We start from the raw sequence: 27098 nt of genomic DNA on the forward strand, positions 1-27098 counted from the left end.
GTCTGCAATGACACTGCCTTGAAGCGCTAACGTCGGGGATGTCAAGAGTGCTTCCGGCGGTGCTGCCTTCAGGCTGTCAGCCTGCAGATCTCCTCAGTCACCTCCAAGCCTCCAGACATCCCAGCACTCTGCTCACCCAAATGAAAATGTCTCGGAATAAGAAAGAGACGGAGTCAAATATTTATGGATGATTACAGATTGATATCTCCTTATTTTTATGGTAGGTGATATTTAGCAACTATCTGAGTTGTTCATCATACTGATTGAGCCCAGTTTATAAATTCACTGTATTGGTCCCGAATTCCGTATTATACAACAAGTGTCAAAACAATCAAGTGAGGATGGTGCTAAACTGATGCTCGAGCCCATTCAGGGGGACTTGGATGGTACCATTTTCATTCTAGGCTGGCAGTACGATGACATAATGACTCCCATCCCTCAAACAATGAAAATAAATAAACTTTAATTACACCAAAATGTAATGTGTTCTTTATCAGCGTATGTGCAAACCCCTTAACAGAATTGATGTCAATCCTTAATCAGGGCTTTTCAAAGTTTGCTACAGTGAACAATTAAATCTTTTTTATCTTTGCAACAGTTTGAGCGAGTCATGCACGCTTTTATTTCATCACGTCTGGACTACTGTAATGCACTTTACTCTGGAATTAGCCAAAAGTCTCTCTCCCGCTTACAGTTAGTCCAGAACTCTGCGGCACGGCTTTTAACAGGAAGCAAAAAGGGGGAGCACATCACCCCAATTCTGGCCTCCCTTCATTGGTTGCCTGTTGGTTTTAGGATTGATTTTAAGATTTGATTGTTTGTTTTTAAGGCGTTGAATGGGCTGGCCCCCAAATACATCTCGGACCTCATCCAAGTTTACTCTCCAGCTCGGTCACTGAGGTCCGAGGGCCAGCTCCAACTCGTGGTGCCCAAGACGAGACTTAAGACCAGGGGGGACCGAGCCTTTTCTGTGGTCGGCCCCAAACTATGGAACTCTCTGCCCTCCCAAGTAAAAAAAGGCCCCCAATATCGAAAGCTTTAAGTCTCGTCTTAAAAGCCACTTTTATTCTCTGGCTTTTAACTCAGAGTGAGTCGTATGGTCCTGTGTCTTTTAGTTCTTTGTTTTTATTGGAATTGGTTCTATTTTTTATACTTTTATTGCTTTGTTTCTTGTTTTTAATATTTTAATATCTATTTTATTATTTGATTTCTTAAATGCTCTTTTAGTTTTGGATTATTACTTTTTATTTTTACTCGTCTGTGCAGCACTTTGGAAACTCTGTTTATAAAATGCGCTATATAAATAAAGTGGATTGGATTGGATTGAACATCAGAACGCTGGAGCCTGCTGTGAATTTCCGTGAAGTAGGAGTCCTTATTTACTAGTATAAATCAAATATTTTCATAGTTACAGCATAGAAAATATAATTTATGATCCTCTAAATAACGGTCTTTAACATTATTAGAGCCCTCCAGTCATGAAATAACACCCCTACAGTCACCTTTGTCCCATCTGATCATCCATTTTCTATGCCACTTATGCTTGGCTTATATTAATCAATCAAATGATGCAATGGCCACATTTTTTTAAACCAAGTCATGTAGATATTTTTATGTTTATATTTCGGTGACAAAGCATTATACAAGTATTTCAAAGTTCTTTTTGTACATTTTTTTCCAGAGTAACATTATGACTTTTTTTGTGTTTGTTTCACATTATGATTGTTTTTGCTTTCATTTTTCAACTATTTTCTTCTCTTGATAATATGCCCTTAATATTTAATCTTTATCCATTCCATTTCCTGTTGTTGTTTTTTTTTTAGTTTTCTTGTTCCAAGGGCCAATAAAGCTGTGGGCCAAACAGTAAATATCCCCCGAGCTGCACTTTGGACACTCTGGCCTGCCCTTTCATTGATTAATTAATCGCTGACAGGCCGCTGCTAGATAATCAATATCATCAATGACATTTTTTGACACCATTTTCTCATGAATTATTGTCAGTGTAATTCACATTTGAACCACTAGATGGTAGTCACGTGTATGTATGTTTTTGCAATGTAAGCGCGACACCGTCTGTGAGCGTGCGCCATTTTGCAAGGTAGTTTATGTTTACATTTGCCCACCAAAGCGTTGACTGTCAGGACGAAGCCTCCGCGACCCGAGGCACCTCCATTGTCGCTTTTGTGCTGGAATTCATGTTAGCGTATGCTAGCCTACGAAGTGTTTAGTCTGAAGGAAAGCATTCCTGTTGACATTGGCGAGAGACGAGAGACAAAGCTCGCCTTGTCAGCGCTGACAGACAACACTGTTAAAGCGTTGAAGTCGCTGTACTCCGCTGAGGGTCATAAAGGACAAAGATGCTGCAGTAGGCGCTTTAATAATGGCGTTATTTTTAGTGAAAAGACTCCGAGGGGTGGTTCTTCAGCCAAGTTGCTCTGTAGAGTTCATGATTCACTAACGGGCAGGCTAAGTCAGAGCCAACCACACGAGGGCAATCTATAAGACAGGCTTGTTGACTAATGATAACAATCCTCAGGAGATGGAGATGATAATCATGAGTGCCATTTTCTCCTCTCATATGTCTTGTGTACGATCGAAGCCAGTCGTGCGGTCTGACAGGTGAGCCAATAGCGTCGGGGAAAACAGAAAAAGTGTGCGTTAAAGGTTCTCGCTCATCAGAAACAAGCAGTCAGATGAGATGATAGAGCAATTTACACAGATGGCAGATTCCATCTCTCCCCTGGCTTGCTAAGCAAAGGCGGGTCTGACAGGTTGTGCGGGGACGTTGGAGCTCCTTTTGGCAATGACCGTCCATGACTAAGCAGCGGGAATTAGCCAGCACTTTTGGGATTCATCTGCGCTTCATAAAGAAAGGAAAATATCAGGCTAACTCCTGTTGAGTGACGAGCTCTTAAACCGAGGAGGAAGTGACACCTCAGGCAAACTGCACAAGCATGAAACACCGTTCAACCCTCGGGGGGCGGGGGCGGTCGTCCAAATTGCCAAAAAAAAAAAAAAAAAAAAAAAAAAAAAAAAAAAAAACGTATTGAATTGGTAACTGCTATGGCGTGGAGAAGGGGTAGGATTTAATAAGCTTTGCTTCTTCCTGCTCCTTTTCAGACATGTGTAGTAATGAGGTGTTGTGTGTATGCATGTATGTGTATGTGTATGTGTGTATATATATATATGTATGTAGATATGTGTGTATGTATATGTGTATGTATATGCGTATATATATATATCTATATATATAAATAGATATTGTAAGTGTATATGTGAGAAAGAATAATGTAACATAGTATGCATGTCTGAAATAAATTAAGAAAGAAAGAGAAAGAATTGCGACCTGCAGCTGTTTTTTAATTAGTCTATGACACGTTCTAAAAAAAAAAAAACACACAAAAGTCAGCATTAATTTCATGGTAATAAAGTGAAAATATGAAGAGAAAAAAGTTGTAAAAGTGAAGTTAAAAAGGTATAGGTGTCATTTGTAATTATAGTTGCATCATTTTCTGTCTGTGGAATTATCATTATCGTCTATAAAATGCGTTTTGTGTTAATATTTTAGAATTTGAATTGGAAAGTGAATTGGACTTTGATTATTTTGGCTTTGCTTAAGGTCCGTTTTGGTTTCTTGAAGGGATTAATGACGCTAACCAAGGCACCACTATACATATAACTCCTTACAGGGCTCGACAATAACGATGTACCGATGGCCCGGGGCAAGTTAAAACAAAATTGGGGCAAGTAAATCCAATCATTAATATTCCCGTCGGGCAAGTGCACTTTAGCATGCCGTACTGACAAGAGTTTTTTTTTTTTAAGCGGTTCTTGTTGGGTGTTGGTAAAACACGGACTTCGTAATTCCGGTGGTAATTTGCAAACCAATCTTTGCAAATCTTGAAATGGACCAATCAGAATCGTTTATTTAGACCGCGGTCCGTAATCCACAATCCGCGTTTTACCCACACCCGTTCTTGTTCGCGATCAACCAATCAGCGATGGTTTTACTAGGAAAACATCTATCATGGCGTCCCTGCAAACATGGTCTAATTCTTCAACAACTTGTGAAGGAAAACAGCAAAAAGTGATGAAGCAGTGCCTCCTAAACAAGTATTTTATTAGCGGTTAGCAAATCAAATGATGGCACAGGTGAGTGAATCACATTGCTGTGACAATTTGAAGTGGTCACAATGAAACACCACCCATTAGATCCAATACCAAGTGCTGATTTTGCACAAGCTACAAAATCTAGCGCTTCCATTTCTCTGTGTATTTTTCTCACCTTTGCTTCACAAATTATTGTTTGACCATTCAGCATTTTTTTCTGGATTAAAAACACTTTACTAGTACACAAATGTGTCTAATCAATAATGTTTAATTGTGGTGCACAACTTATAAATATCACTGCTTACTACGACTACCATGTGTAAGGTAGCATGGCTTGCCATGTTAACATACATCTCCACAAATTTTCAGACATTCACATCCAAATACAATGCATCAGTACTATTATCTGATGAATTATCAGCATATATTGATATATGATATCATTATGGCAGTCTTTTCATTTTACATGGGGCAAGTTCGGGCAAGTAGTTCTCACCTTAAGGATTCCCCATGGGCAAGTCATTTTGGTTTTTAACGTAGAGCCCTGTCCTTAGCATAGTTACAAAATATCACAGGAGCCCCTGCATAGTTTATTTTTTCAGTATGTGGCCCTTGATGGAGAAAGCTTGGGTACCCCGTCTTATACGTAGACTCACACGGAGAACAATTTTAATTCAGTGTCTGCGTCACAAAACGACAACCCAGATATCTTATCCTGCACCCGCTTTCCCTCGTTGCCTCTCAGCCCAGTAAGAGAAGATTAATAATGCATATACGGGAGTCAAGGGAAAACATGGCACTCTATTAGACGGAGCAGACAAGCGCTATTCATAGAGTTAATGATGAGTGGGAGGGACGGGTGATGCCGCAGAGAATCAGTCCCACACCGGAACGCGCTGCACGATGAGAACATACAATACCACGTAAACTTGTTATCGCCACCTCATCTCTTCACGCCTCCCTGTGCATCTAACTGGCTACTTTTTCATCTTATCGGACTCAGCATCTCCAGGCTCGCTATCCACAAAGGATGGCGGAGAGTGATATACTGATATACCGTGATACCGGACTTATTTCTATGTGTCACTGATAGCGTAGCGCTGCATTTGGTTGACTTCGGAGCAGCGAGTGTGAATGGCTGTTGCTGAGCTGAGCCAAGACCTCAAAAATGCAGTCTCTGAATATAAAGTATTATAGTATAGTAGTAAAGTATTGAGGAAAAGTGCAATATTGTGTTACATGATGCAGTAGTAAAGTATTGAGGAAAAGTGCAATATTGTGTTACATGATGCAGTAGTAAAGTATTGAGGAAAAGTGCAATATTGTGTTACATGATGCAGTAGTAAAGTATTGAGGAAAAGTGCAATATTGTGTTACATGATGCAGTAGTAAAGTATTGAGGAAAAGTGCAATGTTGTGTTACATGATGCAGTAGTAAAGTATTGAGGAAAAGTGCAATGTTGTGTTACATGATGCAGTAGTAAAGTATTGATGAAAAGTGCAATATTGTGTTACATGATGCAGTAGTAAAGTATTGAGGAAAAGTGCAATATTGTGTTACATGATGCAGCAGTAAAGTATTGAGGAAAAGTGCAATGTTGTGTTACATGATGCAGTAGTAAAGTATTGAGGAAAGTGCAATATTGTGTTACATGATGCAGTAGTAAAGTATTGAGGAAAGTGCAATATTGTGTTACATGATGCAGTAGTAAAGTATTGAGGAAAAGTGCAATGTCGTGTTACATGATGCAGTAGTAAAGTATTGAGGAAAAGTGCAATATTGTGTTACATGATGCAGTAGTAAAGTATTGAGGAAAAGTGCAATGTTGTGTTACATGATGCAGTAGTAAAGTATTGAGGAAAAGTGCAATATTGTGTTACATGATGCAGTAGTAAAGTATTGAGGAAAAGTGCAATATTGTGTTACATGATGCAGTAGTAAAGTATTGAGGAAAAGTGCAATATTGTGTTACATGATGCAGTAGTAAAGTATTGAGGAAAAGTGCAATGTCGTGTTACATGATGCAGTAGTAAAGTATTGAGGAAAAGTGCAATATTGTGTTACATGATGCAGTAGTAAAGTATTGAGGAAAAGTGCAATATTGTGTTACATGATGCAGTAGTAAAGTATTGAGGAAAAGTGCAATGTTGTGTTACATGATGCAGTAGTAAAGTATTGAGGAAAAGTGCAATATTGTGTTACATGATGCAGTAGTAAAGTATTGAGGAAAAGTGCAATGTTGTGTTACATGATGCAGTAGTAAAGTATTGAGGAAAAGTGCAATATTGTGTCGCCTCAATGAATGCAAGTTCATTTCTAATTAATTAGTGTGCATTTTATTCATAAACATTATTAAAACGCACTCTTTTGTGAGTAAAAAATGAGTAAAAGGTAAAACAAAAATGGAATTCCAAAAAATTAAAACGGAAAAAACGGAATTTGGGAACAAATAAAACGGAATTTATAGGGCCCTAGAGTAGCGAGGGACGACTGTACGTATATAAAAAGGGATATTCAACTAGAACAGAAGATACAAATCAGGCTCTCTCAACCGAGTCTTAGAGGATGAGTCTAAGCACAGAGAATGAAATGGATCGTTGTGTCTCGATATTGATCCAGGTGTAAAGCCAGAAAATGGACACCAGTTTATGGGAAAAAACACAACTCAATCACTCGGGCAGACGAGTGGCTTCACTGATGGAGCAAAAGTCAATGAAAGGTCGGAAAAGTAAACATAAGTGGGCATGAGGGGCACATATCAAGCAGCTGAGCATCTTCCAGGGGAGGGAACTATCAGCACTGAGGATGCAGAGGACAAGAAGTGTTCGAGGAAAACAGGCTTTCATATGAATAGAATTCATCGACCAACACGGCTAAAATGGAACGTTGCGTCTTTTTAGCCTGAAATTGCTTGCGGAAAATCCGTTTTCATGTGAGCGCCTGTCATTTTTCTCCACAGCCGCGGCCTGAAAATGCTGTTGTGCAGCAATGAAAATTACATTCATCTCTTTCATTTCCCCTCTCGACGCTCTGTTCTCTGTTCGCTTCCATTCATAGCACCTCATTCCTGCATCCAGGGACCAGGATGTTTTCCTTTCAGACACACATCTTTCAGGGTTAGGAAAACACAAGAGGGATGCAGATATTACAAAAGCAGATGTATGCAAATGGAGATGTTGTTTAGAACCGCTGTTCCCGACGGAGCCGGATGAAAGCACCGTCATTAGAACTTATCATCACGATGGGGGTTTATCAAACGTGTTGAAGAAGAGCTGATTGGGGTGGAAGACGGGGGAGGTGTGTGTGTGAGGGAGAAACCAGCAAAGTCAACAGGGAGGTAGCGTGGAAACCGACACCCGCTGTCGTGTGTTTATAACCGTGAGCGCCATCATCTGTCAGAGACCCGTGGGCTTAGACGGCAAGGCGTGAGTCCTCTAGACCAGGGGTGCTCACACTTTTTCAGCATGCGAGCTACTTTTAAAATGACCGAGTCAAAATGATCTACCCACTACAAAAATGCAAAACATCTATTTATTTTCAAATGTATTGAGGATTATTTGTACGTACAATGTATGTTGATGTACCTTACATAACCAAATGAGCCAATATTGCAAAACACACATAATTAACTATTAACATTTTTTGTAATTACCTGAGTTTACTTTGATGACTTGCACTGAATTGAACCAGCCAGGGATGCATAGTCCGGACAGTAGCTGCTGATAGCCAGCCTCAAGCACACTTCCAAATGTTTATCAGTCATGGATAATATCCGTATCACAATATCCGTATAATATTCCGTATCCGTATGGAAGTGATATGTTTTTTGCCTTTTTACTTGGTCCAGTTTTTGCCTTTTTACTTGGTCCAGCTCAGGGGTCGGCAACCTTTCCTATCAAAAGAGCCATTTTACTAAAAGGGAAATAGACTGGAGTAGCAAAACATAATTCAAAAACAATATCTTATGAACTTTCAGAACTTTGAAAGCGACGTGATCACATCCAAAGCGAAACGCGAGTCTCCCATGATTTTGATTGACTGCCAGATTTAGAGGGAATTTTGGGGTATCAAAGTAGTTCCGAGGAGAAAAATCGGAGAGTACTTTTTTGAGTACTCTTGCTAGTATCGGATCTTGCTAATATAGAAGATAAATGTACAAAAATATCTGTGTAAATTAAATGTTAATTTTAATTACATTTTGATTAAATGTTAATTTAAAATATTTATTTTAAATATTAATTTAAATTATATTTAATGTTAAAGTAGTTATTATTAAATTATGTTAATTATTATTTCACATATTTAATTTTAAATGATTTTTTAAATGTTAATGTAAAATATTTATTTTAATTAACATTTAATTAAAATGTAATTAAAATAATTAAAATAGTTAATTAAAATTATTAATTTTAATTTCATTTAATTACTTTAATTAAATTATACTGTTTACTGTTAAATACTTGACCATTGCGACGGGAGCCACAACAAAGAGGTTGAAGAGCCACATGCGGCTCTGGAGCCATGGGTTGCCGACCCCTGGTCCAGCTCCTTCACTCATTTTAGTGACCATAAACTTTAGCGAGGGCTTAAAATCTCGCAATTCGCCGACTAGCTTAGCACTTTGCATCGTTGTTTACGCATGAGCGGTGACCTAAAGGTCAAAATTCAGTTGTCATCTGATTGGTTGTCCTGTATGTCAATCAAGTAACGGCATTGATGCTGGGATGATATTTTTTTAATGTCACGCCGCGATCGACCAGCGATCGACCAGTACCACCTCCGCGATCGACCGGTAGCTCGCGATCGACTTAATGAGCACCCCTGCTCTAGATTATGTCTTCGTTAAAACAGAGTGTGGAGGGGATGTTTAATTAGCTCCTTTTAGTAAAGATTGGAGTTTTTGACGAGTTTCACATACAGACGCAAAATACGATTGAAAACGCTGTCAAGATCTGAAACTTTTTATACTACTCAAAAGGTCAATTTAAGTTCAAATATTGTTCAGATTTGTAACAAAGGTGGGTGTCTATTGGTTTTTCTCTTGTGTCTGAAGGTTTCACGGTTTGGCCACACCCACGGCCATGGCCCAGGGTTTGGGGACTCCTAGAGGACAAGAACAGCCAAAACAATATCAAAGAGCCAAAATCCGGTGGCTGATACAGTGTTGTGACTAATTTATGGCTAAATTCATCACACAGCAACTTAATACTTAAAATGTGTATATACCGATATATATGTCCCATGATGAGTTTAAAGTTTTCCCTTAAGGCATTCATTGGCGCACTGCAATGACGTCAGCTGCCCTCTGGGCTTTGGCCTTTGGGTCCTCTGGCTCCCTCTGGTGGACAGAAAGAGCCCGGCAGTGACATTTTCTGAGGTCAGTGTATATTTACCAGTATAACAACATAATGACTCATGGTGTCATCTTTCAAACACTTTACAGCACTAAAGCCACACACAGCAACTTTATACTTAAAAACGGTGTATATACAAATATACAAACATATATAAGCTTCACATCAAATTGCATTTTAAGGTTTTCCCATAAGGTATGAGCCTGAGCAACGCTTTCATTGGGGCCACTGCAATGATGTCAGCTTCCCTCCGGGCTTTGTGTCTCCGAATCCCTTTGGTGGACAGAAGCAACATTGCAGCATCATGCACATTTTCAAATGGTTTTCTTATTGATACATGTTTGTATATTTCATAGCGTTTGAGTGTTAAGTTGCTGTGCGATGAGTTTAATGTTGTTTATAAGATGAAACCATAAGTCAGACTGTTGAGTAATGTTACAAATGTAACAGTTAGTGATTGTAAAAGTACCAGATGGAGGGGTAGGATTTAATAAGCTTTGCTTCTTCCTACTCCTTTTGGACATGTGGAACTGGGAACTGATTATGGGATGCACTCAATCGGAATCTGATGCATGTTCAAATGAAATAAAACCGTTACCGTTACCGACCTTTTACACTCCCAGCATCCCCGCTGACTACACACTGATTTTATCTTTGCCACTATCATCCGTCACTCAAGCTCCACGCCTTGATGCCGCATACACTCCAGAGAAGACGGCCAACAGTATTTTGGTGCAAGGTGAAGAGTAGCTGCATTCTCGTAGAGTAGCGCAAGTTGGCACTTTTACCCGAGAGTGACACGAGAAAGATGGCGAAGGAAGAAGGGAGACGGGGGTGGTGTGAGGAGGTGGGGAGATGCCAGCTAGGTGTAATGATGGGTGCTATTAGAGCGGGGTGCTGCAGGCAGCGGGGAGTGCAAGCCATCTGTAACACCCCGATTAGCCTGTCTGTCATCCTGCTGCAGAGGCCCTGAATGCAGCAGCGGTTGGACCACTTTGCACAGCACATTCCCAGCCAGGCAAAGTGCACACCGGCCACCATAAATCCTTGGCCCCAATCAAGCCCGCTTCGAACAATACTAGCACGCCATGCTGCCTCATGCCTGCAAATCTATCTTTGACACCTACGCCCATCCCCGCAGTGGGTTCCCCTCCATTAGCTGCACCACTGGTATGTTTCAAAAGAGTGACAGCGCTAATCTGGGCTCCTGGCTACTTAAAGTAGCAGATGCCAACACGCAGAGTGGAAGCAAATGACTCGTGCAGCTTTTACAGCCCTCAGGGAGGACGTGGTGCGTCAGAGAGAGGTCAAAGAGAAGCTGAGTCCACAGAGAGGATAGGGAAATTATATCAATAATGTAAGGTGGGGAGTCGGGGTAGAGTTGAAAAATTGGACAAAAAAGATGATTTCCTTTTGCTCCTGCTGCCCTGCGCGGAGGCGCATGTGTGTAGGTGTGAGGAGGACTGCAGGTAAAGGATGCTAAAGTATAAATTCAAGGTCTCGGCGGCGGCAGCAGCAAAATCCAGGCAGAAAATCTTCTACAGCAGGGGTGCTCACACTTTTTCAGCATGCGAGCTACTTTTAAAATGAGCGAGTCAAAATGATCTACCCACTACAAAAATGCAAAACATCTATTTATTTTCAAATGTATTGAGGATTATTTGTACGTACAATGTATGTTGATGTACCTTACATAACCAAATGAGCCAATATTGCAAAACACACATAATTAACTATTAACATTTTTTGTAATTACCTGAGTTTACTTTGATGACTTGCACTGAATTGAACCAGCCAGGGATGCATAGTCCGGACAGTAGCTGCTGATAGCCAGCCTCAAGCACACTTCCAAATGTTTATCAGTCATGGATAATATCCGTATCATAATATCCGTATAATATTCCATATCCGTATGGAAGTGATATGTTTTTTGCCTTTTTACTTGGTCCAGTTTTTGCCTTTTTACTTGGTCCAGCTCCTTCACTCATTTTAGTGACCATAAACTTTAGCGAGGGCTTAAAATCTCGCAATTCGCCGACTAGCTTAGCACTTTGCATCGTTGTTTACGCATGAGCGGTGACCTAAAGGTCAAAATTCAGTTGTCATCTGATTGGTTGTCCTGTATGTCAATCAAGTAACGGGGATGGATGATAGGCTGACATCGTAAGTTCTGCTGCACTTAGAGACGTTGTTTGATTTGATTGGTCGCCCGAAGGGCAACATTCAGTTGTCATCTGAATGGCTGCCCTGTATATCAATCAAGTGACGGCATTGATGCTGGGATGATATTTTTTTAATGTCACGCCGCGGTCGACCAGCGATCGACCAGTACCACCTCCGCGATCGACCGGTAGATCGCGATCGACTTAATGAGCACCCCTGTTCTACAGTAATCATAGGGCTCACTTGAGGCAGCAATGTCTGACCAATTTTCTCTTACGACTCACACGCCAACAGCCAAGTCCAATTCCAACCCGAGCCCCAGTGGCGCAAAATGAACGCTTTCCAGTGTTACATCACCTTCCGCAGACCCATCATCGCTCTGAATTTGACAGAACTCATCACAGAAGCGCCTGTGTCTGGAGCCACATATCTCCACTCAACAGATGGAAATTGGCTTTTCTGTAATGAGGCTGAAGAGCGGCCAGCAGATAAAAAAAACGACGAAGCTGAAGTAGAAAGCCTCAAGTGTGTTTTGGACAAGAGTTCTCATCAAGCTTGCAAGGCAGAGGGGTGAAGGGATCACGAGCATCTTGTTACAAGGGTCATGGGTGGCCGCTTAATAAGCAATATTTCATTTTACACAACTCCTAAGACACCACATACACGGAGGGCAGAGGTTCTCAACTGGTCTCAACCTGGGACGCACAGTTTTTAAACGTTTTTATCATGTTTTTTTACACTTTTATTTAAGTTATTTTTATTTACATACATGCTTGTCAACCCACTGGAAATCGCAGGAGTCTGACTCATTGCGTCATCTTACAAGTAAGACTAAAATCATCACACAGCAACTTAACACGCAAATTGAATACCTAAGAGGTAGGGCTGGGCGATATATCGATATTTTTAAAAATATCGATATTTCTGTTAAGCACAATCAAAAAACAAGCATATCGTTCATATCGATATACGTAGACTGTATTTGATGCGGAGGTCTGATGTTTCAAGATGGCGCCGCCTGAGTGCAAGCTAGTTACGACAGTGTTTAATAGTGCTTGACTTATTACTTCCTCTTTGTTTTGCGTCATACCGACCCCTTAAGCAAGTGTGCAGCCACGGATGTTCATGTGATTACGTTTGTAGCTTGCAGCTTGCGCCATTGTTGACACTTGGAAGCAGCAGTTAGCATCCCTTCAAGCCCTTAGGTCAAATGATGGGATATCCCCATAGAAATATGGAGGTGCAGAGGCTGCATAGCGGGACTGAACAGCAAAAAAGACGGTATGAGGCTATTTAATTGATTTTTTTTTTTTAGTTGTGTGACTTATCCACGCTAAGAAGGCCAATTTTATTGAAGAGGACACTGAGGGCAGCCAGAAAAGGGTCCGATGCAGCAACGTGGAGCTGATGGAGGAGGGTAGGAGCTCAAGCATTGCAACTCAAGTATACTCTGAGCGTCTTTGTTAAACCAAAATATTGCAAAATTGACCGCCAGCACACTTGTGTGACGTTTTTCAAGGTGAGTTTCAAATAAGTGGCTCAACGGAATGGGTATGGAAGCAAACAAAGGACCAGAGAAAGTGGCCTTGGAACACTGTGTTGTGTCGCTGCAAAGTCAGTCTACGTTTGTGTCGAGCTCGCTGGCGGCCGCGCTGATAAGACGCAACGGAGAACTACTGTCAGAATAATGGATGACGCCCACAGCAGGAAGCACAGCTGCATGGCGGCATCATTGTAATGCAGGAGACCCCTTGGCGAAAAACCTCGGGAGCACGATTAGCTTGGAAGCAAATCACAGCTTGTCTGCCCTGCAGGAAGGCTTCTAATGGGGGGAAAATGGTGCAACCTGCGTGGCTGGCGACAGGGCGGCACGCTGTGAGGAATGGGCGCCGGGTCCTCTGAGTTTGTGTTAAATGAATGAGATGAAGCGAGGTGACACACACAAGTATTGCAATGTTTTCCTATTCCTAATTCTCACTTGGCATATTGGTAGCAAGGTGTTTTTCTCACAATATTTAATATCTATAGAAGTTTGCCATATATACTACAGCTTCGTAAGCATGATTAGCATTTTTTAGGACCTGCCTGGCAACAAGTGGACAGTCGAAAATAAAGCATTTTAAAAATAATTTATGCATGGCAAATCCCCACACAGGCACACCAAGTGGGAAGCTTTTCTTTCAACTTTATTCCTACCTTAACGCATCAACAACAGGTCAATTCCAACACCGTGTACGTACACCAGGGGTGGGCAAACTACGGCCCGGGGGCCACATCCGGCCCGCCAAGTGTTTGAATACGGCCCGCCCAATCTTTCCAAAGTATTTCATTTAAACTCAACATACAACCTGGCATCATGGCCTGAGCCAACCTTTTGATGGTTGTATCAATTTCGTTGTTTGACATGGTCTGTTGTTTACAAAGTGCTCCTGAAAAAAGGGACACAAGCACATAATAATAATAATAATAATTATTATTATTATTATTATAATAATTATTATTAGATTATTATAATTGTTATTAGAACTATTATGATTATTATAATTATTATATTAATGCTAATTATTATGCTAATGCTAATTATTATGCTAATGCTAATTATTATATTAATTATATATAATATTATTATTATTATTATTATTATTATATTTGCATATTTTACATAATAATAATATAATAATTATTATTTTAATTTTATTGTAATTATTATAATATTTTATTATTTTTAAAATATTTAAATATAAATATAAAATAATAAATAATAATAGCAGATTGCATGACAATTTTACAGATACAATAATACCAGGTGGACTGTTACGTGTAAAATATATAGTCTGTCCCCCCCCCCCCCCCCCCCCCGTAAATTTTGTCATATCAATGCGGCCCGCGAGTCAAAAAGTTTGCCCACCCCTGACGTACACTATGTATCTCCAAGTCACAAACATGTATCTGTTCTCTTAACACTCATTAACACTCGCAAGTTTGTGTGGAACAACACCAATCCACGGACATTGGAACTCAGACTCTCCACACAGCAGCAGGACATTCCAAGGAGACCGAGACGTCAGTGAGTAAAGTTTATTCAATCATATTACAAAGAACACTAAACTCATCCCACAGCAACTTAACACTCAAATGGTATAACTAAGAAATATACAAGCGCACCCTGGTATAAAAGTGTGTACGGGTGTTTTTTTCCAGGTATGTAGCCTACCTAAGTGGTTGGTGCAACACTATGAATGCCACCTCTATACATTATACTCAATATGTTCATTGAGGTTCACATACAAGCGGTCTTTCTGGTCCTTTCCCCAGTGTTACCATACCAGAGGCGGTAATTGTTGGTCACATGACCGGCTGTCATCAGCACGCCTCAAAAAGCCTCCATGCGCCCACCATTTGGCTATGCGGCACATAATGGTGAGCCCCAGTATGCAGACGTGTGCGCTGTCCTGTCATCCATCAGGGTGCGTTTTCTTTTTTTGCAAAGTCAACAAATTCTCTTGATGGTGGTGATGGGGAGTCAGGGGGGAGGCCTCACCCACTCTGTGTGTGTGGTGTGTGTTTGTAGCCTGGAACAGGTTGAACAGCAACAGTAAACCAAGCCAATATTTGGACTCCCCAGCTGCACAGCTAAGAGACTTCATTCAATTAAGAGGGCTGTTCATCATTGTGTTGGCAATCTAGACACAATGTTTAAAAAAAATCCCAAATGTAGATTATCCTTGAAATATCTGTCTAATACAACACTTCGGAAAGTTGCTGAAAATACTATATGGTTTGTTACTGTGCTTCAAATTTTCCCACAGTCACAGTCTCCGTCCATCACTGGAGATCACCCCTCCCTTGCACATGTTGCACCTAACGATTATTTTTCTTAGTCGATTAATCTGAAGCTTTTTGTTTGATTAATTGAGTATACGACCAACATCAACATGACCCAACACAAACAGTTAGTGGTTTGGTCTGCAGCATATTAGAAAAGAGGCACTGTCAAATCAAAGCTGATGTGTGTGAATATCTTGTTTTGCATAAAATACTCAAATAATAGGTCTGTTTTCATGGATGACTAAGGATATTTTTTTAAATATTCATACTTAAGAGACTGAATGCGAGGATATTTACATTTTTAAATCAAAGCATTATTAATCCAATGCCACAATAGCCTTCAATTAATTGGAGTTTCGATTAATCTTCAATTCCCTCAATAATTGCTGCAGCTCCAGATATAAATATCAGAGGAGATTCAAATTTTTAAATAAAAAAATGATATACCAAATACAAAAATAGCTGTCCATCAAAGGGATAATTGAAAAATCATCAATTCCATTGATTAATTGTTGCAGCTCTGCCATAAATATCAGAGGATATTTATATTTTAAGTGTAAAAAATTATGAATTGAATACCAAAATAGCTGTCAGTTAATTGGATAATCGATTAAAAATTCCATTAATTGATTGTTGCAGTTCTAGATATACAAATTTCCCCACTGAGGGACGAATAAAGGCATATCTTAATCTTAATAAATATCAAAGGATATTTACATTTTCAAATAAAAAAAAGGAATTGAATACCAAAATAGCTGTCAATTAATTGGATAATCGATTAATCATCAATTCCATTAATTGATTGTTGCAGTTCTAGATATACAAATTTCCCCACTGAGGGACGAATAAAGGCATATCTTAATCTTAATAAATATCATAGGATATTTACATTTTCAAATAAAAAAAGGAATTGAATACCAAAATAGCTGTCGATGAATTGAATAATCAATTAATTGTCAATTCCATCGATTAATTGTAGCAGCGGTAGATATAAATATCAGAGGATATTTACATTTTCAAAAAATATTGAATCGTATACCAAAATGGCTGTTGATTAATTGGATAATGGATTAATCATAAATGTCATTGATTAATTGATGCAGCTCTAGTTTCCTATATAAACTCCCATTTAAGCATGACTAGTCAGACTAGTCTTACAAAGCCATCTTTTCAGGTCATATGGATTTGTCACATTGCATGCAAGTTTGATGAAATTGTACCTCTCGTTATTGTAAAAGAACTTTCCTTCTTTTCGTTCTCTCGTCTCTACTTTGGAGCCAGCAGCAGATTTTCCTTTGAGAGAAATCTGACATGTTCGGATGCTTGCATGGATCATGTGATAATAAATGAAAACCCACAAAGGATGGGGAACTTAATGATCACTTTTTGAAAGCGTTATTTTGGAATGGGATGCGAGAACGTCTCCTTGTATATTCGGAATTCCTGTTTCCATGCTAGTGTTTCATTGAATCAAAGGTGCCTCTGCTTTACCTACCTTCACAATCAGTCAGTGAAGGGATTGTTATACCCGTGTTCTATGTCAACATCTCAGGGTCTCCTGAAACGGTATCTCACATTGGAAAACTATCATGCAGCCCACCTCCCCTCCTCTACATGCTTATGACCTGATTCAAATAGCCTTGGGTGGTCTTGGCATGTGAGCCTGCTCTTCACCATCTCGTCCCTCACAGCAGGACGAGGAGGATAACCCCCCCCATTCTGATATTAACAACACTATATCATAGAATAGTCAAACGTCTTCTCTAGAAGTCATCTTTTCTGGTTGTCCCTAGACCATGACGCCACCATCACCATGCAAGACATACTTATCTTGCTACTCACTTGTGTTAACCAGCTATTTAGACAATAATGGCTGCGTGTTGACTCATTTTCAGGGAACAGGTTGTACACTGACTACTCTAGCATCTATCCAAATTTCCTTTTAATAGTATCGTCCATTCTGAAGATATACTACTAGAATAAAAATGGTCATCTGTCTATCAACTTTACCACAACAATACTGCAGGACTGAGTGGATATGAACAGTAAGGCATACACTAACACACTAACAGTGGACTTGATGATAACCACACACCTGCACTCCATTTAATTGTCTACTATACGGAAACACAGAACAGCTTATCCGTTCATGAAAAAGCTGGGAGAAGGACCCCTGAAGTAGTGGCTGAATCTTTGGGGTGTCCGCTGTTGTTTCTGAAAATCCCCACAGTGCAGATAATCCTGCCATGTCCCAGATCTTTATTGGGCCTGGACCCCTCATGGGCGATGGGAAGGAAAACTGAAGACTACCTTTCAAGGAATGGATGTATGTGAGATGATGATTATCCAAAACTACCCATAGAAATACAGATTCTTTACACTTTAAGATTCAGTGTGAATCAGCTATGTACAATGATCTACATCAGGGGTGCTCATTAAGTCGATCGCGATCTACCGGTCGATCGCGGAGGTGGTACTGGTCGATCGCTGGTCGATCGCGGCGTGACATTAAAAAAATATCATCCTAGCATCAATGCCGTCACTTGATTGATATACAGGGCAGCCATTCAGATGACAACTGAATGTTGCCCTTCGGGCGACCAATCAAATCAAACAACGTCTCTAAGTGCAGCAGAACTTACGATGTCAGCCTATCATCCATCCCCGTTACTTGATTGACATACAGGATAACCAATCAGATGACAACTGAATTTTGACCTTTAGGTCACCGCTCATGCGTAAACAACGATGCAAAGTGCTAAGCTAGTCGGCGAATTGCGAGATTTTAAAGCCCTCGCTAAAGTTTATGGTCACTAAAATGAGTGAAGGAGCTGGACCAAGTAAAAAGGCAAAAACTGGACCAAGTAAAAAGGCAAAAAACATATCACTTCCATACGGATATGGAATATTATACGGATATTATGATACGGATATTATCCATGACTGATAAACATTTGGAAGTGTGCTTGAGGCTGGCTATCAGCAGCTACTGTCCGGACTATGCATCCCTGGCTGGTTCAATTCAGTGCAAGTCATCAAAGTAAACTCAGGTAATTACAAAAAATGTTAATAGTTAATTATGTGTGTTTTGCAATATTGGCTCATTTGGTTATGTAAGGTACATCAACATACATTGTACGTACAAATAATCCTCAATACATTTGAAAATAAATAGATGTTTTGCATTTTTGTAGTGGGTAGATCATTTTGACTCGGTCATTTTAAAAGTAGCTCGCATGCTGAAAAAGTGTGAGCACCCCTGATCTACATCATCCCTAATTTTAATCAGATTAATAATGATGATGGATTCATCTGTATTAACGCGTCAACGTTAACAATATAAACATGATTTTAGTGATCTGTAGCAACTTACATATGTGATTGCAGTGAAATTGAAAAAGTATCAGACATTAAGGAGGATTTTATAATTGAATTCGCTCCCAAATGCACAATCTGGATCAGATCCAGAAGAAACTTGGTATGACACTGCAGCTTCTGCATAATGTCAAGGATAAAACAATATATAGGAGCATGTATAACATTATCAATGTGTCTGAAAAACTTAATACCTATCATAATAAGATTGTTATGGATATCTGTAAAGTGTAAAGGCTGTAAAGAAAGAAATGAAAACAAAACCCCATGCATTAAGATCCCCACGGAGGTGGCAATACTGAGCTTTTCAATAAAGATACCAAACCAGCAAAGACAAGACCTCCTCCGTCAGCACTAACACCTGCATGCCCACCTAATGAGCTTCAATACAACTGTCAGTAAATTCTGGTTTACTGTGTAAGTACATTGTGATCACACTGTGAAATACTGTTTTAGTGTGGTGCATTAAGGTGCGCATCCATCCCTTATGCAAAACACACAGTCTGCAACTATGAGGGGCACACACACAACCAGCGTTTCCAGGGGGCTGCAGCACCTTTGGGTTTCGACTTACCGAGTTTTCCCCGGGACTCCTCCAGCTTTTGGATCTGGTTCTCCAAGAAGAACATGGCCACTGCGAACGCCAGCAGTGCCAACAGCTGCATCTTAGGCGGCATCATGACTCTGAGCAGCCCCATCAAATCACCCAAGAAAGAGAGGGAGAGGGTCGGTCAGTCCATGCCCAAAGCAGGGGAGAAACCGAATACACACGCAGCGACGACCGGTGATCACAAAGCGGCTGAGCGTGTGTACATGGCCTCGCTCTCTGTCAGTGCGTGTGCGTATAATTCCCACTGTTCAAATCCACAGGCTACCTCACATGCAAATTGTCTATTCTTTGTTATTCAATCATCTATGTCGTCGGTGTTTCCCCATGCAGCGCTCCCTGTCTAATCCAGTCTTCTCTCGCGGCGTTGCGCGGACACACTGTCACCAGCGCTCAGGGCATTGGCTGTAATAAGAATCAACCACATAACAGTCTCTCTCTATTCGTCAGCCATTGCTGCCTGTTCACACCGGATTGGGCAAACGGGACGACCTGCCGCCAACGCGGACACAGAGGGGCGCTGTTCTTCTTGTCATAGCTTGTTGTCACGTCTAAAGCACGAGGCGAAGAAGAAGCAAGAAAGTAGTCAATTTTAATGCCCATATGACAATGGTTTAAAAATGAAATAATCAAATACATACAACTTTTTATTCTTAATTAATATGTGAATTGCACTAGAATTTCCTCCTTATTCGAGCAAACCTTACTAACGAAGGTTTTGTTTTAATCATTTATTTCCCATCAGGCACTCGTAGGGCCCCCTCTAAATTTAACTTAGGGGTCCATCACCGTAGTTTTTGCTAGCTCCAAGAGCTAAAATGTCGGGGGAAGTGTATCTCCTGTGGCTGCTCTCGCTTTTTAAAACGGTGAGTTTTACGCCATAACATTAGACATTGTTAAGTTTGTTGGTTTAAATTCTTATTGTCGTTTTTGGGATGGTTGGTGCGTTTTGGCGTGATAAACATCCTGTACTTGCGAGGAGCTCCGATATGACGTGGCTTAGCCTCAAAATCTGTGAGCCTCTCTCGGCAATAAATAAAGCTTTCCCCGATAGTGTCTTAACTCGATGTGTTTTAATAACAACAAGCCATCATAATATGGGACGAAATTTGATTTGATTAGATTAGATTTACGTAAGTCTATGCGAATCTGTTTCCGGATGGACATCACAGCGTCGATGTAAAAAAAAATATATATAATTGAATAACGGATCAACCACGTAAATATAACGATAAAACCGGCGTTAACGAGCTGCATGGAAAAGGTAAGTCCACACACTAATTAAATTAAAGCAAATTTGTCGTTAGCGGTGTTGGCGACGCAATGCAACGATGTATTTTATTGTAGTTTGCAGTGGCTTTGCATCATATCGAGATCTTTTCCTACTACTGTCAAGTAGCCAAATCAATCAATTAAAAATATTACATGGAGCTCTCAGTGTGATACAGTACAGCTATGTTAAAAAATGAGCATTATTACTCTTGTCAAGGTTGTACCAGACTTTGAATGTTAGAAGAAGAAAATAGATGTGCAGCTAAGGCAAATTCCATTTACTATTTTATTTTGAGAGGGTGGGCTGCAGAGAATCTTTTACTCTAGCTCCTTTATGTTCTCTGGAACCTGGAAAACCCACGCTAAATATAATCCTTAAATGATTACTCAGTAGATAAATATATGATGACATTGGGCTTTTCAGCTCCAGTCTCTTTTCATACCTTCGAAGAAATGAAGCCTAAAATTCCATTTCATCTCCTCCTTCCTCCCTCCAGCTGTCGGCGTATGGCTCTGAGCTTTCGTCTGAGGCTTGCAGGGACCTGGGCTTTTCCAGCAACCTGCTGTGCAGTTCCTGTGACCTGCTCGGGGAGTTCAGCCTCACTAAGCTCCAGCCTGACTGCAGGCACTACTGCCAGCAGGAAGCCCAATTGGAAGCACGCAAGGTAAAAAAAATCAAATACTGCAGCTGCCTCAACAAACAAACAAGAGGGTAATTGCCAATACTGTGGATTTGAGGTAACCGCCATGTTGTTTGAAGTCTATCCGTAACTGGACATTTAAGTGAAGCATTACACACCTAGGATGTATGTCAGTCATTGTGGAAGATTCAGTGATCTTTAGCAACATCTTGGTGCAGAAAGAAACTCCTTGTGTTTAGTGAAGTTGTCACAAGCCCCCCGCATGCGTCCCACCCCCACAGCAGCAATTGTCCTGCTGTAACAATTCCAGAGGGGCCATCAATACTGTGTCGTTAAAGCCTCTAGCAAATGGCTTCCCTCACAGTCCAGTCGAGTCCTCAAGCATGGAGGACATTTGGGTTACACAACTTTTTAGGTGTGCTTCTTGGCACAGCACCTGCATGCACACACAGCAACACCTCAGTTCCCTTGGGGGCCACAATATACCCTCTGTGGGACAGAGGTAGCATTGCAGCGTCGTCCATTGATGTCCTCTGTCACTTGACAAACCACCGACCAATCCATTATGGGAAAACATTAAAAGAATGGGCTGCAAGGTGGTCGAGTGGTTAGCGCGTAGACCTCACAGCTCACCCCACCTCACCTCGTGCATGCGTGGGTTTTCTCCGGGTACTCCGGTTTCCTCCCCCATTCCAAAAGCATGCTAGGTTAATTGGCCACTCCAAATGGTCCATAGGTATGAATGTGAGTGTGAATGAATGGCGAAATATACCATTTTGTGACGTGGTCATGTGGACATTATATATGTAGAGGGTGTGGTTTATACACAGGTATTTACAGTAGGTGGTGTTACTCATTCACCAGCAGACTAGTGACTGATTAAACTATCACGCTGGTATGTTTATGTTCCTGCTTGTAATGTTCATAGCTACATGAAGGTAACACTTGGATGGCTTTAATAAGAAAGTAATATGTTTGACTGTTAAAGCCACTGTTGGCCCTGACGGTGTGTAATGAGTCTTCGGAAATGTGAATGCCCATATGAAGTGTGGATAGTGGCAGGAAATGCTTGAAAATGTGTTGTTTGTTTTTTTTTTAAACTCCAGCGAGTACAAGAAGACATCTTAAGCTTTGTAACATAACATTTGCTGTGCAGAAAACATAAGCTCTCCCCTTTCCAAAAAGGGCAGCTGTGATTCTCCAGTTTCCTCACACTCACTTAACATTGACTCTGGAGGTTTGATTCCAAAGCCAACATGTGTTGATCCTGATACATGAGCACTGGCTCCACTTAATGACTCAAAGACACCTGCAGGCCAGCCATCCTGCCCCCAGCAGGACCACCTCTTATCTCTGTGTGTGGGCACCGGTGTGTTTGTGTGTGTTTGTTTATCTCCTTTTAACAACCATGTCTGTTTCTCTTCCTCACAGCTCTACGCTGGAGCCATTCTTGAGGTGTGTGGATGAAAACTGGGGAGGTTCCCTCAAGTCCAAGGTGAGTTGTATTGAAAAAGCAGCATAGTAGAAGCTTCTACATCTAGTTTATTAAAAAAAAAAATCTATGGTAACAAAAATTTTGGTTAATCGGTTCCAGATTTGACAGCAATAAAATTAATTTCCCACAAATAGGATTCTTTACTCATAAATCAATTATTTTGTAAACCTGTTCATGACCTTTATTTATGGTTATTAGAGCCCTCTAGATGTATAATAACACCCCTACAGTCACCTTTACTATCTTCTTACCCAATATGGTAGATTTAATCAAACAAAATTAGCCATAAATAAGACTCATGCTCGTGTGTTTCAATTCAAGTTTTCCAAACATGTGGACAGGAAGTGATGTTGGGGATTCAGAGTTGAGTTTGAGCTGGAGTACGGCCACAACAGTACCCCGTGTTATTATTATAATGATGGTGGCTATTATTACTGTACCCAGTCTGACATAATTCAAGCCTGAAATAATTGTTGTAAACAGCAATCAAGTGTGGCGCATATGTTCCTAGTGACATCTAGTGGCCAATGTAGACTACAGTTCAGCGACTGTAAACAATACATTTGAATGAACTTGATCATTTTTATGGCTTCTATACATGTGCTGCATGAGTTTCTGGAAGAGGTTTTGTTTTCAGCACCATGGTGCGTTCATTCTGTAAAACCATGCCAGAATGAGCCCTTTTGTATGTCCTTGGTGGGTGGAGGCAGCGCCAGGGTCATGCACACAGAGTGCCGAATTGTGTAACGTAGTAAAAATGACTAGATTGTCATTTTTCTTCATTCAGTGTCGCGTTACGTTGATCATTAACTGCAGCTCTTCTCATGTCGTCTTGGCCATATGGCCGCCATTTGTTTAGCCGTAGCCGTCCGGCATGTGTGCTCGCTCGGTTGTCTCCTCAAGATGTAGTGTCCTCTGGAGGGTTTGCAGCTGTCACTGGTTTACAATCTTCAGTACCAAGATTGAACCCATGGACCCACTCCACACCCAACATGCCTCATTGTTCCAATGTTTTTTTTTCCAATTACCGCAGCTTTTGTCAGGGGCGACAAGCCGAAGATGTTCAAGGGTCTTCAGATCAAGGTGTGTGTTTTGAGGATTCCTGAGACGTGTATTTCCTGTTCTTGAGGGCTAGGCTCCGTCGCTAACACCTGTCCTCTTCCTCCCGTTCACTCTCAGTATGTGCGCGGCTCCGACCCTGTACTCAAGCTTTTGGACGATAACGGGAACATCGCAGAGGAACTCAGCATCCTCAAGTGGAACACAGATAGCGTGGAGGAGTTCTTGAGTGAAAAATTAGACCGGATATAAACACGGAAACCCATTTGTTTTCTGTTGTTAACGGGACAGTTTAACATTTTTTTTGTAGGTAACAACAAAAGTTCACAGGATCCCATTTGAAACTCTAGACAGGATGATAAAAAACATTTGTGGTGAAATGTGCCTTGTAGGTATTTTGCCATTTTTGTTAAATAGCTGCTAAAATCTCAGTTTTTATACCTGACAAAACGTGGCATTTCTCAACATACATTCAAAACAGCAAATCACGGCCAAGTTTGCTTTCTTATTTCTGATTTTCTTGTACACTTTATAAAAAATATATAATACTTGAAATAGTGTTCGGAATCGTAGAAAAAGTCGCTGTCCAAACGCAGACGTATTAGCTGTAGAACACTTTAGTGAAGACCTCACCTTAAACCACTGTTGGGAAGTGAGCTCTGATGTGTTGTGTTCCTCTGCTTCATCTGCTTTGGACAGAAACGAGATTTCTTATGGATTGTTGTCTTTGAACAGGATTTCACTTTGTTTTGTTATTCAACAATAAACAAATGATTTTCTTGCCGTTATGCCTTCTTATTTGCTTGTGTGATTTTAGAAGTCAACAGTGACACCTGCTGGTGTAAATCTGCGTTGCAGCTCAGTGACGTAAAACCGCGTGAGGCTATTGAATGTAAAGGTTTCAAACTATGGTGTGAATTTACGCAAAGCAGGGTGCAATATTAATAAACGGAATATTATCACGGATCATAGAACATTGGATTTGTCTGTACCATTACCGTTACCTCGACATGAAATAACACATTTAAACACATAAGCCAGACTTGCTTGTGTGTTCCAATTCATCGATAGAGTTCTAGTTTACGTGAAGTAGGATTTAGTATGAATGTGGTGGGTGGGGGGGGGTGTTCTGTAATTAAGCTTTATGTCCTGGAGAGTGCTCTAAGTGTCTGCACAGTCATTAAATGTCATTAAAAAGTCAGGTTTTCTAAAAGGTCACTAATGTGTGCAGTGAGCTTTGTTGTCCTACACTGTAAAAAATGTTGGCAGCGTAATGCGGTAAAATCATGACGTCATAAAGATGTAAACAGAAAAACAAAGAACCCCTGTTTGACAGCTATTTCTTGTAAAACACAGAACAAACCAAAACAGATATTTTTAAAGTAAAATTCTGTGGGGAAAAAACAACTTTCTTTGTAGAATTGACAGAGTCCTATAACTTAGACACAGAAAACTTGTAATGCAATAAACAGTACAACAAGGTCACAATTAAAGTGTTAAAGTAATGGATAATTCATGTTGGGAACTTAATTTTTACAGGAATAAACTGTAAAATGTAAGAACATTTATTCATCTTATATACCATGTTACACAAATTACAATATAGGCCAAAAGATTCAAACTATCAATCAATTGGACCAAGTAAAAGTGCATACGTGCGATGGTTGTTGGTCCTTCCCTAAAGTGCATACACTAAGCCCATTGAGACAACACAACCCCAGAGCGGCATCTACTGCCTAAATGAAGCCGAACACGCTAGGTCAGGGGTGGGCAAACTACGGCCCGGGGGCCACATCCGGCCCGCCAAGTGTTTCAATATGGCCCGCCTGTTCTTTCCAAAGTATTTTATTTAAACTCAACATACAACCTGGCATTGTGGCTTGGGCCAACTTTTTCATGGTTGAGGTAGCTGCTTTATCAATTTCGTTATTTGATGTGGTCTGTTACAAAATGCTCCTGTAAAAAGGGACACAAGCACATAATAATAATAATAATAATTATTATTATTATAATAATTATTATTAGATTATTATAATTGTTACTAGAACTATTATGATTATTATAATTATTATATTAATGCTAATTATTATATTAATTATATATAATATTATTGTTATATTTGCATATTTTACATAATAATAATATAATAATTATTATTTTAATTTTATTGTAATTATTATAATATTTTATTATTTTTAAAATATTTAAATATAAATATAAAATAATAAATAATAATAGCAGATTGCATGACAATTTTACAGATACAATAATACCAGGTGGACTGTTACGTGTAAAATATATAGTCTGCCCCCCCCCCCCCCCCCCCCCGTAAATTTTGTCATATCAATGCGGCCCGCGAGTCAAAAAGTTTTCCCACCCTGAGTTACAGCATTCGCCGATATGTTCGTGTACACGTCTTTTGCTCTCTTTTCAAATTTTGGCACTCACTGGATGCATAACTTCTGTTAGCTGGTTTTGGCCTGTAGCTGTGTGTAAATGCATCAGCAGTGTACGTAATGGTCAAAGGTAAATACTTTTATTTCATATAATTAGCTGCCGTTTTCATAATATAACTCTTGGTTGGACTCGTGGTTTTTGTTGGTTTAAATGACTGTTGCTGATGCTTAACGGCCACAGTAATCAAACGCCTGTGTATGCCAATTACAGTAAGGGACTGTAATTGGTCAAAATGATTACCTGTGCTTTTTGCAGTAAAACACTTGAGACAACAAGGGCTTATGTGCTGCATTGTAGCGTTCATAGTTCATAGGAACGAACCACATTGAATTTTCAAATGTGTCAGCTATGACTCCAAGCAAACATTTTGTACTTATACAGCTTTTAAAGCTCATTTTTATCGTGTTCACAATGCTCCACATCCCTCTGTTATTGCTAGAGCAGATGTTAGTGACCTAAAATGGCCATTTCCTTGTGTGAAACAGTCCAACTTACCAGTAGGAAAACCATCCCGATGAGCCCTAAGGCCAAGACCGGGAACGGGCAAAGACAAGGAAAGCGATGCAGCAGAGCATAGGACCAGTGGCAGCACCGGAGAGCACCGTCCCCCCCAGCAGGCCCGACTCCGAGGCGCATGCCACCCACTCCCACACGCCACCCAGGCCCCCGTCCCCGTGAGTGAGATCAGTGCCCATCCCAACACACAGCCTGGTCCCCGCGGCAGCCACCACAGCGC

General features: G+C 40.4%; 2 protein-coding genes across 2 annotated transcripts in view; one reads left to right on the forward strand and one right to left on the reverse strand.

Moving 5' to 3' along the window:
- LOC131126282 (heparan sulfate 2-O-sulfotransferase 1) overlaps positions 1-19898 on the reverse strand; it is a 33914-nt gene extending 14016 nt beyond the window's left edge. The window contains exon 1 of the mRNA XM_058068638.1: positions 19406-19898. Within this exon, the coding sequence (XP_057924621.1) occupies positions 19406-19529 (124 nt within the window). The 5' untranslated portion in view covers positions 19530-19898. The remainder of the gene's footprint in view (positions 1-19405) is intronic.
- Positions 19899-20147: 249 nt separating this feature from the next.
- Positions 20148-24689, forward strand: LOC131125593 (selenoprotein F-like). The gene is made up of 5 exons (XM_058067274.1): positions 20148-20304; positions 21208-21375; positions 22783-22846; positions 23880-23929; positions 24026-24689. Exons 1-5 carry the CDS (start codon positions 20257-20259, stop codon positions 24155-24157), a joined length of 462 nt encoding a protein of 153 aa, XP_057923257.1. The 5' UTR covers positions 20148-20256; the 3' UTR covers positions 24158-24689.
- Positions 24690-27098: the final 2409 nt, after the last annotated feature.

Source organism: Doryrhamphus excisus, chromosome 3 (assembly GCF_030265055.1).
Source record: "Doryrhamphus excisus isolate RoL2022-K1 chromosome 3, RoL_Dexc_1.0, whole genome shotgun sequence".
In the NCBI taxonomy this organism is placed as follows: domain Eukaryota; kingdom Metazoa; phylum Chordata; class Actinopteri; order Syngnathiformes; family Syngnathidae; genus Doryrhamphus; species Doryrhamphus excisus.